The sequence below is a fragment of the Fundulus heteroclitus genome, chromosome 24, assembly GCF_011125445.2.
Source record: "Fundulus heteroclitus isolate FHET01 chromosome 24, MU-UCD_Fhet_4.1, whole genome shotgun sequence".
NCBI classification, from domain to species: Eukaryota; Metazoa; Chordata; class Actinopteri; order Cyprinodontiformes; family Fundulidae; genus Fundulus; species Fundulus heteroclitus.
This window is the reverse complement of record NC_046384.1, coordinates 2,844,058-2,858,207: the sequence shown is the minus strand read 5'-3', so window position 1 is coordinate 2,858,207 and position 14,150 is coordinate 2,844,058. Positions and strand designations below refer to the sequence as shown.

Here is a 14,150-nt window from a genome sequence, read left to right as displayed (position 1 = left end):
AAATCATGAAACATGTCATCTCAAGGCACTTTACAAAGTCAAGTTCAATCATATTATACAGATTGGGTCAGATTATACAGATTGGTCAAAAATGTCCTATATAAGGAAACCAGTTGATTGCATCAAAGTCCCGACAAGCAGCATTCACTCCTGGGGAAGCGTAGAGCCACAGGGAGAGTCATCTGCATTGTACATGGCTTTGCTGCAATCCCTCATACTGAGCAAGCATGAAGCGACAGTGGGAAGAAAAACTCCCCATTAACGGGAAGGAAAACCTCCGGCAGAACCAGAACCAGGCTCAGTGTGAACGGTCATCTGCCTCGACCGACTGGGGTTACAGAAGACAGAGCAGAGACACAACAAGAGAAACAAAAAAGCACAGAAGCACACATTGATCTAGTAATCTGTTCTACATTAGATGGTAGTAGCAGGTGAGCCGTCTTCTCTGGATGATGTCACAGTTAACAGAACGCCAGACCAGGTGTACCTACTATGAAGAGAAAAGAGAGAGAACAGAAAGTTAAAGCAGAAATGACAACACATAATGCATAATTGAAGAACAGTAGAACTCAATAGAGTGAGAAAATTAGATCCTGATATACTCCAGTAGCCTAAGCCTATAGCAGTAAAACTATAAAGGTAGCTGAGAGTAACATGAGCCACTAGTTATAATTTTTGTCAAAAAGAAAAGTTTTAAGCCTAGTCTTAAAAGTAGACAGGGTGTCTGCCTCACGGACCAAAACTGGGAGTTGGTTCCACAGGAGAGGAGCCTGATAGCTAAAGGATCTGCCTCCCATTCTACTTTTAGAGACTCTAGGAACCACCAGCAGACCTAGCAGTCTGAGAGCGAAGTGCTCTGTTAGGAACATACGGGGTAATCAGAGCTCTGATATATGATGGAGTTTGATTATTAAGGGCTTTATACGTTAGAAGAAGAATTTTAAATTCTATTCTTGATTTAACAGGAAGCCAATGAAGGGAAGCTAAAATTGGAGAAATATGATCCCTCTTGTTGATTTTCATCAGAACTCTTGCTGCAGCATTTTGGATCAGCTGAAGGCTTTGAACTGCATTTTGTGGACTTCCTGATAGTAAAGAATTACAATAGTCCAGCCTTGAAGTAACAAATGCATGGACCAGTTTTTCAGCATCACTCCTGGACAGAATGTTTCTAATTTTGGCAATATTCCGGAGGTGAAAAAAGGAAACTCTGGAAACCTGTTTAATATGGGATTTAAATGACATGTCTTGGTCAAAAATAACACCAAGATTTTTAACTTTATTACCAGAGGCCAGGTTAATGCCACCCAGATTAAGTGATTGGTGAAGAAGTTTATTTTTTGAGGACTCTGGCCCAAAGATTACAACTTCGGTCTTGTCAGAATTTAGATGCAGGAAATGTAAAGTCATCCAGCTTTTGATGTCATCAAGACATGACTGCAGTCGAAGTAATTGATTGGATTCATCAGTATTTATGGATAAATATAGCTGAGTATCATCAGCATAACAGTGGAAATTAATCCCATGCTGTCTGATAATTTTGCCTATCGGAAGCATATATATAGTAAAGAGAATTGGTCCAAGGACTGAACCCTGTGGTACTCCACAGGTGACCCAAGAGTTTGAGGAAGATTTATTATTAACATGAACAAATTGGAATCTGTCCGACAGATAAGATTTAAACCAGCCTAATGCTTTCCCTTAATCCCTACAGTATGTTCAGTCTTTGTAGGAGAATATTGTGATCAACTGTATCAAACGCAGCACTGAGATCTAACAGGACAAGTATAGACACAAGTCCATTATCTGAGGCCATGAGAATATCATTAGTGACCTTCACCAGAGCTGTTTCAGTGCTATGATGAGCTCTGAAGCCTGACTGAAACTCCTCAAGTAGGTCATTACTTTGTAAATGTTCACATAGTTGATTAGCAACTACTTTCTCAAGAATTTTAGATAAGAAAAGAAGATTAGATATAGGTCTGTAATTTACTAACTCATCTTGATCAAGAGAAGGTTTCTTAAGTAAAGGTTTAATAACAGCTAACTTTCAAAACCTGTGGTACATATCCATTTACTAAGGATAGATTAATCATGTCTAAAATAGACCCACTGATCAAAGGGAAAATCTCCTTAAACAACTTGGTTGGGGTTAGGTCTAACATACAGGTAGAAGGTTTAGATTAAGCTAAAATTTTAGATAGCTCAGAAAGCTCTACTGCTTCTAAACAGTTCAAACACTGCGCAGATTCTAAAGATTCCTCCAATGCTGCCTCACTTACTGAGGACGAGGTAATCATGTTTGGGAGGATGCCAATTATTTTATTTTTAATGGCATCAATTTTATTTATGAAGAATCCCATAAAATCATTACTACTAAGAGCTAAGGGAATGGATGGATCAACAGAGCTGTGGCTCTGGGTAAGTTTGGTAACTGTACTAAAGAGAAATCTAGGATTATTTTTATTCTCTTCAATTAATGATGAAAAATATGCTGCTCTAACTCTGCGGAGGGTCTTGTTATACAACAATAGTCTGTCCCTCCAGATTAAGTAGGATTCCTCTCGGTGTGTAGAGCGCCATTTTCTCTCCAATTTCCTAACATTGTGCTTCAAGGAACGCAGCTCTGAATTAAACCAAGGAGCCAGCTTCCTGTGAATAATCACCTTCTTTTTCAAGGGAGCTACATTGTCTAATGCAGAACGCAATAAGGAAGTCACATTGTTAGCAAAGGTATCGATTTGTGAATGGGAAGAAACAGCAATGCTGCCATCTACAGGGCATTTCTGCAATACTGAGGATATTAAAAAGGGGACAGACTCTTTAAGTTTTGATACAGCATTATCTGATAAAAATCTACTATAATGGAACCCTCTTTTGGGGGTGGAGAACTCAGTTCTCCACCCCCTCTGTTCAGAATTCAATCTGAGATCAATTATTCATCATGGCGTTATTATAGCATAACAAATGGATAGGGGAAAAAAAGGAAACCCTTTATGTGATGTTGCTCCAATCAAGGAGATTGATGCTGCACAACTCAGCGTCCGTCGTTCTCAGCCGGAGTCTGGCGTTGGATTAGCAAAGTTCACTGAGGGGCAGAAATACAGATTCTCTGGGCGCTTCTCCGACAACTTGTTTTGCCAAAACAAATTGAGCAGATCTTGTGAGTCCCTGAAAGATTATGGATCTTCCAGTTGGATCAAAAATGAATTAAAGTTCATTTTAAATTCTAAGACTACTGCATCTTGAGTTGGGGAACAGAAAATGGTTTGGTTGGGCAGTTTTAGTCTGTAACTGTGTCATGCTGCTCATAAGATAACAGATCTTCTGTCTCTGGGGTGCTAACAAGCCACCTGTTACCTGTATGTTCAATTTTGGTTTCCACACCTGCATCTAGTTTTGTTCAGAGGATTCATTCCTCAGACCACACAGGTAATTTGTAAAATCTCTGATAAATGGATTACTTGTACATACCCAGTTAAACTTAGGTTCAGTCTCATCTGTTGACATCATTGTAACATTGTAAAGATCTAGTTGTTGGTAAAGCATGTAATATGTTTCAGTGTTGGCTGCAGATGTTAAAGAAGAGGCTCCTGAAGAACAGAGTCCTGAGGGGGAGCAGCAGGAGTCAGAGCCCCTCCACATAAAGGAGGAACAGGAGGAACCCGGGGCCCGTCAGGAAGGAGAGCAGCTCCTTGTGAAGGAGGAGACTGATAGCAGGTTTCCATTAACTGCTGCTCCTATCAACAGTAAGGATTGGTTTACTTTGTTTCTGTGTTCTGTGTTGCAGTTAAAGGCCAAAACTCACTGCATTCATCAGCTTCCCATCAGACAAAACTATAAAGATTAACATGTGTCACTTTTGTTAAAATGTTATCGAAATGCAACACACAATAAAATTAATTTATGTAATAATGTATGAATTATTTTTTACATTGCCTGAATCCACACTGCATACCTCTAATTCTACATGAAAGATAGTAATTAGAGGCACACACATTGAACTAGGTGAATAAGTGATTCAAGCTGTGTGGTAATCAGGTAATTATTTTAATGCAACAGTATCAGAAAAACATGAGAATGTTAAAACTATATTTACATTATACTTATATCCCGCTGTGTAATCCAGGGAGGAATCATTGGCAGCTTTGCGCATGTGTTATGCATCTACAGTGTGAAAACGGAGCAGGTCTCCTCTCTGCTCTCTTTGCTCTGACTGCATGAATGGATGAGTCATTACAAAATGTAAAATGTTATTTTAAAAGCATGGCTGAAAAGGTCAATATCGTTTCATATTCTAAACAAAATGTCCTAAATATATCTTAAATAAAATGTGCCTCAGTTTTGGCTGACATCCAAATTCTATCTAATGTACATAATGTATTTCAATGTTTCCTGCAGATGTTAAGGAGAAGCTGATTGTTAAAGAAGAAGCTTCTTTAGACCACAGACCTCCTGATGACCTGCATGACCCAAAGCCCCCCCACATCAAGGAGGAACAGGAGGGAGTCTACATCAGTCTGCCAGGAGAGCAGCTCAATGGGAAGGAGGTGAATAATGCCATCAGGTTTCCAGTTGCTCCTCCTCCCATAAAGAGTCTGGATGATGAACAGTCTCTGCTGCTCTCACAGGTTTATTCAGACCAAATTAAAGGCAAAGAGCTTCCGGAAGAGAAAGATGGAGAAGAATCCATCAGGATAAAAGATCATGGAGATGCTTCTATTTCAGAGACTGAAGACACGGAGGAGGATGAAGAGGACAGTGATGTAGAACACCATCTGTCTGAGCTGAAACACCTGTCAGACTCTGGATATAAGAAATGTTCTACAGAGAAGAAAAACGTGGAGTCGTATAGAAAAGGCCGCACAGGAGTGAAACTTAGCTGCAAAGACTGTGGCAAAATATTTATTAAAAAATCCTCTTTAAACGCACACATGAGAATCCATACAGGAGAGAAGCCTTTCTGTTGTGATCTATGTGGAAAAAGATTTGGCCAAAAAGGACATTTAAAAACACACATTAGAATCCATACAGGAGAGAAACCTTTCTGTTGTGACCTATGTGAGCAAAGATTTAGCGAAAAAGGAACTTTAAACAAACACATGAGAATCCATACAGGACAGAAGCCCTTCTTTTGTGATCTATGTGGACAAAGATTTAGCCACCAAATTCATTTAAACAGACACATGAGAATCCATATAGGAGAGAAGCCTTTCTGTTGTGATCTATGTGGACAAAGATTTAGACAAAAAAGAAATTTAAAAACACACATGAGAATCCATACAGGACAGCAGCCTTTCTGGTGTGATCTATGTGGACAAAGATTTAGTCGTAAAGGAAACTTAAAAACACACATGAGAATCCATACAGGACAGAAGCCTTTCTTTTGTGATCTATGTGAGCAAAGATTTAGACGAAAATCACATTTAAACAAACACATGAGACTCCATACAGGACAGAAGCCTTTCTGTTGTGACCTATGTGGGCAAAAATTTAGTCAAAAAGGAAATTTAAACACACACATGAGAATCCATACAGGACAGAAGCCTTTCTCTTGTGATCTATGTGAGCAAAGATTTAGCCACAAATTTCATTTAAACAGACACATGAGAATCCATACAGGACAGAAGCCTTTCTTTTGTGATCTATGTGGACAAAGATTTAGTGAAAGAGAAACTTTAAACAAACACGTGAGAATCCACACAGGACAGAAGCCTTTCTGTTGTAACCTATGTGGGCAAAAATTTAGTCAAAAAGGAAATTTAAACACACACATGAGAATCCATACAGGACAGAAGCCTTTCTGTTGTGATCTATGTGGACAAAGATTTAGTCGAAAAGGAAATTTAAACACACACATGAGAATCCATACAGGACAGAAGCCTTTCTGTTGTGATCTATGTGAACAAAAATTTAACACCAAATCTAATTTAAACAGACACATGAAGAACCATGCAATGTAAGACAAGGCCACTTTATTTGTATAGCACATTTCAGTACAAGAACAACGCAAAAAGTTGGAATAAAATGTAGGAAAAGTGAAACTAAGAGTAAATATTAATGATTTTATAAACAATTGGACTACAAATTAAATTCATGATGTTTCAGTTAGAAGTTTCACTAGAACACTCAAAATCAATCCTAAGCAACTGGGTTTATAATCTTGATTTCGACAAACTCAGGCTTTCAAGCACTTTTTACAGTCTTCTAAAAGTTTGTTCCAGATGGGTAGAATATAGAAAGTTAACTTGTCACAAGTTGTGAAGTGCTTTGGAGTCGTCAAGACTAGGTAAAGTGCTTTAGAAGTACAAGCCATTTACCAGATTAGGTTTGAATCAGAAGACCTTAGTGGTCTGAATGGTTGATACACTGTATGTGATGTATTTAGGTGCCAAGCAATTCAGGGATTTATAGACTAACAGAAGTATTTTAAAGTCTATTGTCTGAGATACAGGGAGCCAGTGTAAGGACTTTAGAACCAGGTAGATGTGCTCTACTTTCTTAGTCTTAGTGAAGACGCGGGCAGCAAATTTCTGGATCAACTGCAGTTGTGTGATCGACTTTGTTGGTGGACCTGTGAAAACCCCGTTTCAGTTATTGATTTGACTAAAATTAAATGCATGGGTTAGTTTTTCCATAACCTACTGAGAAAGCAGTCCTTTAATCCTGGAAATGTTTTTTCAGATTGTAGAAGGCAGACTTTGAAATAAAGTTTAGATGCCTTTGGAGGTTCATTCCTGAGTCCATTAGTGCAACAGCCCTCAAACTGGTATCCCCTCAGGGGTTCGTGAAACTATGTTGTTGGTCCAGAGGAGGCACTGCTGAGAATGCTTTGTGGTTGAGCTAAGTATCACAATGGACAAATATTGAACTCCATTCACCTCAGTGAATGGAGTGGGGGAGTGTTGGCCTAGTGGGGGGAGTGTTGGCCTAGTGGTTAGAGCAGCGCGCTTGCACTCAGAGAAGGATGCAAGTACCCGGTTCGATTCCCAGCGCCTGCACTGTGGGTCCCTGAGCGAGACCCTTAACCCCAGATTGCTCCCCGGGCGCCACACATGGCAGCCCACTGCTCCCCAAGGGTGATGGGTTACAAGCAGAGAACAAATTTCGTTGTAATGTATGTTTCAATGTATGTTTCAATGACAATAAAGATGATATTACTACTATTACTATTACTCATCGTGTAAGGATAAATCCAAATCAGCTAAAATTAGGAAGTAGCCTATGACAACAGTTGAATCGAGTTTGGCTTTATGGACAATGGGGATGGGAGTCCAAAATGTGTTTGTGTTCAAATGCTAGCAAACGAGCTTTGTATCTGGTGGTGTAGCGCATCGCAGTAAGTAAGAAGCCACACTCAATAGAAATGGACCTTGTGCTTCCAGCTGCGGTGGACATGTGTGAGGTTATATTTCGCATAGATGCAGCTAACAAGTTAAAAACTGTCCCGCTTTCAGACGACACGGTGAGGAGAATTAAAGAACTGTCAGCTGACATTCAGGAACAGTTATTGGATAGACTGTGTTCATGTCATCCGTTTTCTAAATAGCTGGATGAATCTACAGACATTTCCACTGCTGCTCAACTGATAGCTCTGGTGCTCTATCCCTGGGAGGGAAACATTTTGGAGGATTTTTGTTTCTGCTAGGAGGTCTTGGGCAGGACAACTGGTGAGGAAATATTTAAGCTAGTTGATGCTTTTCTGACTGAAGCGAGACTGAGCTGGAAAAATGTCTCTGTTTGTACGGATGGCTCAGCAGTGATGACCGGCCCAAAGAGTGGAGTTGAAGCGTGGATAAAATCCATCAATCCATGCGTTATAGCTACCCACTGTGTCCTGCATCAGCAGGCACTAGCTTCCAGAGACATGGACCCAGATCTTCTGTTCTGAACACAGCTATCACTGCAGTTAACTTTGTGAAATCCAGAGCTTTGAAATCACAGCTGTTTGGTCAACTTTCTCCAAATCTGGAAGCTGAACATGACGCACTGCTTTATCACTGAGGTGTGATGGTTGTCTCGTAGGAAAGTTTTGCAGTGTTTTTGAGCTATGCACAGAGAAATGATTGAATTTATGAGAGGATAAACCAGACATTGCACATTTCTTTCATCCAGACTGCAGTGCCAAGGAAGTCTATCTTGCAGACGTATTCCACATATTGAACAGCCTCAACCTCTCCATCCAAGGAGGCTACACATCCATCCTTGAAGTTGAAGAGAGACAAAATCACCACCTTTAAGACAACTGACTGACTTTTTAAACAATGAGAAGCTGTCTGTTGCTATTGTGAGGGATGTTGTGACTTCACACCTAACATCACTGTGTGAGAACTTCAGCTCATATTTCTCTGATGTGAACACTGATGCCTGGGACTGGGTGCTGATCCATTTTCACCTGCTGCAACAAGAAATGGCTTAAGAGGTAAAACAGAAGAACAGCTCTTGGAGTTATCTTGTGACAGAACATTGAAGGCCAGATTCCAACAGGAAAATCATGCAGACTTTTGGGCCTCCCTCTCACATGAGTATCCTGAACTGGCTGCTGAGGACATGAAAATGTTGCTGTTGTTTCTGACCACTTACCTCTGTGAATCAACATTTTCAACTCTGACTGTGATGAAGAACAAATGCAGAGCTGGTTTACAAGTGGAAGATGATCTTAGAGTTGGTTTGTCATCCATGCCTCCAAGAATAAACTTCTCACTAATTGTCAAGAGGTTATTGATGTCATTGATGAATGGCTTGACTGTGTGTAACAAAGCCTGAAGCAGATATTCATGAGAATGTTTTTTTGGTTTTCTGCCAATAGTTTTAATGATGGTTATTGTGCTAACATGTGACCAATTAAGAGAGTTTAATCCAATAAATGGACCAAATAGGGTTCACTCGAATTTTTTCTAGTCTTCTCACATTTTATTTTTTTGGAAGCTTTAAAATGTTATATTTGAAGAAAACATCCTGTGAAAATATAACTTGAATAAATGTCTTCTGTATTTAAAGTGTTAAAATCTTTATTTTCATTCCTTTACCATATTAGTTTGTGAACAACTGATACCGAAGCAGGTTTGTTTTCTCTTGATTAATACTTCACAATACAATTAAAATAGTCTATTATCTGTCTGTGCCGTTCACTGGCCAAAGATGAATTGGAGTCTGAGCAAATGAGTGTTCTTAATGGTCTCTTCAACCCTCTGAACAGTAAGAGTATTGTTAAAGAATGGATCTGGCTGCGGTCACCCAAGGTCCTTTTACTGAATAATGTGGTGTTTCTACTGTAAATACAATGGAGTTAGGAAGGTTTTATCCATGAATGTTTGACAATGCTCACATACTAGTGGGTTAATGGCTGAGAAGGACTGGCTCGACGAGAAATGAAGGAGTTGTTGTTTATATCAAGCTTATTGCTTTGATTTGAAAAGTTCCAGGCTTTGAAGAGCCAACATGTGTTCACGTCATCTGAAATGTTCAATCTGAAAGCATTTTCAGGTGGCAAAACCAGAAATAGTCATTTCAAAGAGGTTTGTAGAGACATCAGTTTATTCTGAGTATTACAATATCACTTTCAAAGTAAAGTTACTATTACAAAGGTGAATTAGGTTTAAAATGTGATGACGCAGGATCTGTACAACATATTAATGGGAAGAGATGAAAATAACACGTGATTATGGCCTTGAGGAAAAACAGTGTTTAAGAAACGTCTGGAAAACAAATATTGTTTAGACGTGTGGAGCACTGAGAATAAATCTATGCATATTACATTTCAAAAGTTAAAATTGTAAACGTCTTTTGTCAACTAGACAGTAGTAGTGCAGCTATTGGAATTTGGTCATTTAAACGGATGAATACCCTGAACATAGTGCTGTAATTATGGTGATGAGGGAGGTATTTCACAATTTATTGCCATAATTTGCTGACGACACAACGGTGGTGGCCTGATCAGAGACGACAACGACCAGGACTACAGAGAGGAGGTGGAGCAGATGGTGGGCGGGTGCAGAGAAAACACCCTGATCCTGAACGTGGAGAAGATAAAGGAGATCATCGTTGACTTCAGGAAGAACCGGCCTCACCACGCTCCACTGCTCATCAACAGCTCAGCTGTGGAGGTGGTCAGCAGCACCAAGTTCCTGGGGGTGCACATCACGGACAACCTCAGCTGGTCTGTGAACACCATGTCACTGGTGAAGAGGGCACAGAAACGACTGTACTTCCTGCGGAGGATGAGGAGAGCCCACCTGCCCCCGCCCATCCTCACGACCTTCTACAGAAGCACCATAGAGAGCATTCTGACCAGCTGTCTCTCTGTGTGGTGTGGAGGCTGCAGTGCCTCCGACTGTAAGAACGTGAGGAGAGTGGTGAGGACAGCAGAATGGATCATCGGGGCTCCTCTTCCCTCCATGAAGGACATTTCATCTCAGCGCTGCGTGTCTCGAGCCCGTAACATCATCAGGGACCCCTCACACCCCCACCATAGACTATTCTCCCTGCTACCTTCTGAGAAGAGGTTCCGCAGTATCCGCTGCAGGTCCACCAGGTTCCGCAAAAGCTTTTTCCCTTTTGCTGTCAGACTGTTGAACTGCTGAACTCTATACTGGACCCTGCACCACTTTTGTACATTTGCATCATTGCACCTCTATAATGCATTTTTGCACAAATGTCTTTTGCACCATCATTTCTGCACATACAAATGGTTTTCATCGTTCTCTTCTCCTGCATTGTTTACATTTCAATTGTTTACTTTTTAATCACAAGCTGTATGCAACGAAATTTCGATCTGTATGCACACTGTACATACAAAATGACAAATAAAGATGTCTAAGTCTGTCATAATTGGTTCAGAAATAATATGTACATTTAAATAAGGATTTAAGCACAATGTGGTAGGAATGACTTTCATTTAGGTAAATATTATTTAGAGTTTTACAACAGTGGTTTACACTGAAGGTTATCCAACAAATCTGAACAGGCAGTATTGCTTCTAGATGAGCAATAAGGATCAGTGAATACATGTAAATCCTCTTTTCTCCCTAAACTTTTCCACAGAGCTGAAAGGTAGAAGTTTTTCAGAGGAAAAGGAGGGCTTGAATTCTAAATCCCTTTTCTTTTGCTTCTTTCTTTTGCATGAAAACCCTGGTCAATAAATTTTATCATCCAAAAATGGAACTCAATTCCTTTTCTGCTGAATATTTCTGTCAGGAATATTTTTCAGGAGCAGAAGAAGAGCAGATTTGCAGAAGAGAATGACTGAATCTGAGTACTGGTGGAGTGAGCTCTGTGGACATGTCCTTTCTGAGTGGTAATGTTTGATAAATCACCACATTTGTTAAATCCGTTCTGATGTGACAGTAAAGGTCATGGTTTTTACTGTTGATGTTGACTTCAAAGTTCTAGTTTTGCTCATGTTTTCTATTTTCTATTGTTCCTATGTCTTAGGGTGGAGTCGTGATTCATGGAGCACCGGGTGAAGTGCTTTAAAGCCAGACTGTGGAAAATGGACTTGAACTCTGATGAGATACTGAGAAAAGGTTATTATTATATATCTATTTGAATGATCAGATTCTGTAACGACCCTGCTTCAAAGTGACCACGTGATTGAATATTCTGCAAAGACTTAACTGTTATTTTGTTCTGTTTTTGATCATTTTTGTTTTTTTGATTGTGCAATTATAGTTTGTTGTTTTAATTTACATTTTCAAATGGGTGATCTTGGAAAGTATCTCTGTTTTGGTACTTACTTTGTCAATAATTTAATTCCAGAGATACAAAAGATCCTGTTGGTGTTCAACTTTAGGTGTAATTCAGTGTACTCAGAATGATGTAACTTTGGCAGTACATTTTTACAATTTAATAAAGTATGAGACAAGACAGTAATGATATGACATTAAACATGGAGACTAAACTAAAGAAAATGTGTATTATGGAACATTGAAGTTCTTTATGCATAGATCACGTGGATTAATTAATAAGACTCTAGCACCACGGACACTTCAAGGATACCATCATGAGAGTAATGAGAGTGTCTTACATCCCAATCATTGGGAAATTATTTTGTAGAGACTAGGTCACAAAAACTTGGACTCTGTTTATAGCATCCACGTATCTCTGTACCTAATATTTTAAAAAAAATCACATTCTAATCAAAAATATAGACAATATCTTTTCATCTTACTCGTGAAAAGTTATCCCTCGAGCCCTGACGTAAATAGTCCCTTGATTTAAACAGAAATAAGCCCCACAGTGCTGAGGTATCATTAGTGTGTTCAGCCTGAATCAGCAGGTTAGGGTAGCAGGTCGACCGCCCGAAGATGGCGGCCGTAATTCCTGGGCCGCGAACGTCAATGCGGGGTCTACTTTTATATAATGTCTATGGTAGTGACGCAGCCACGTTTATCACTTCCGGGTTCTTTGTCCTTGTTCTGCTGTGAGGCCAGAATCGGGAGTGTTGGTGAGGCTGGAAGAGAGCAGCAGCTGCTGCAGGTGATGAAGTCTGGAAAGAAGTCCAGCAGCTGGAGGCACAGCGGAGAAACTGGAGGGAAGCAGGAGCTCAAAGAGCGGCAGGACGCAGCAGAGGAGACACCAATGATGGGGGATGTTTTCCAGCCCAGAGTTCTGCTGCACCCATCAGGTTTGGAGATTTCCTTCTTCATGCTAACTGTGTGGATGGAGCTAAAGTTTAGGAGCCGTTTTCAGCAGCTGATGGATTCCTCCTCTTCATCACAACTCGTTGCAGGGTTTCCCCCAGAAAACTGGCTAAGCCTGCAGCTCTGCACAGGAGGTGCTAATGCTAGTTTAGCATGTAGCATAGGAGGTGCTAATGCTAGTTTAGCATGTAGCAACATTCAGCATCAAGTTCTTATTTTCTGTCTGCCTGGTAACGTTCCTCCAAACATCACTTTTTTGTTTATCTTGTTTAGAAAGATGTTTGTCGGTTTTCTTCTGGGTGTTGGCTATGGAGGTCCAATGCTGCCAAAATTTAAATGGATTTAGACTACACACAGAAATAAATCCATCCATCCATCCATCCATTTTCTGACCCGCTTAATCCCTCATGGGGTCACGGAGGTTGCTGGTGCCTATCTCCAGCATTCACTGGGCGAGAGGCGCAGACAGAAATAAATAAGACCAAGAATTCCTTCATCGTCTCACAATGGTGACAAACACACAGACAGTTACACCGTATATCAGTAAGGCAAAAAAGAGCAAATTAGTCAAATCTGAACTTTGTTCTAAAGAAATACCAAGAGTAGAAGATACTAGTAAAATATCAGAGTTAATATTGACCAAGGAAAGATAAACATTATTTGATAGTGGAAGTATAAGCTCCAGCCTATTTACATAACACACGATGATGGAATGTGCAATATTTCCATAGCATACAAAGCTTAATATGAAATTAATATGGTAGTAGTGCCTCATCAACTCATTATGAATTAACATGATGTAGACAGCTATCTGAGAACAATATAAGCAATTTAGTGTTTCCCCTACAAATTATTTCTGTGTGTGTGGGGGCGGCTTCCACTCAGCTTTCCATAAATCTTACAGAATACAATTTTATACGAGCTGCCATCTTCTGTCTCTCTGTCTTGCTCTTATCGTTGTTTCTGTCCCATCATGTGTCTTTATACATGGTTATATTTTGAAGGCTACCTGCCATTCATCCTTACTACTTGTAGATTGAATGAAAATCTCTTTAAATTTTGAATGTTCTTTTGATCAGTTCATCGGGTCCATCTAGCAACAAAACTGTGTTTTCCAAGAATAAAGCAGCCATCTGTTTCCAAGGATGGGCTCAGGAAGTTGGATTTATGTTTTCAACAAAAAGACTTTTGGTGATTAGCGGCAATCAAAGCACATTACATTTTTCTAGGACATATGAAAATAAGCATAGAGGCGTTTACTTGTTGACAACATTTTAACTACTTTTTGCAACTAATTATAATTGCAGTTGGAGTTTTAATGATTACTCCATCACAAACTAATGAAAATGTCTGTCTATTCAGTTATTAACTGAAAAGGAGACAATAAGGTAACTCTTAGAGACCATTCAAATTCTGACTCAAAATAATCACAAAAATATACGTTTTGCCAGTTATTTATCAAATTGATAGTTTGCTGTTAAAGTAATTATTCTGCTTAGTAAAATACTA

General features: G+C 39.6%; 2 protein-coding genes across 2 annotated transcripts in view; one reads left to right on the top strand and one right to left on the bottom strand.

Annotated features, from left to right (window-relative positions):
* Nucleotides 1-14,150, bottom strand: part of LOC105921678 (NLR family CARD domain-containing protein 3) — a 1,041,521-nt gene that overhangs the window by 355,745 nt on the left and 671,626 nt on the right. The window lies entirely within an intron of this gene.
* LOC105924710 (gastrula zinc finger protein XlCGF49.1) lies at nt 4,733-5,606 on the top strand (the record flags this gene model as incomplete). The annotated part of the gene is made up of 1 exon (XM_012860497.3): nt 4,733-5,606. A coding segment is annotated over exon 1 (672 nt), but the record flags the coding sequence as incomplete, so codon positions are not given.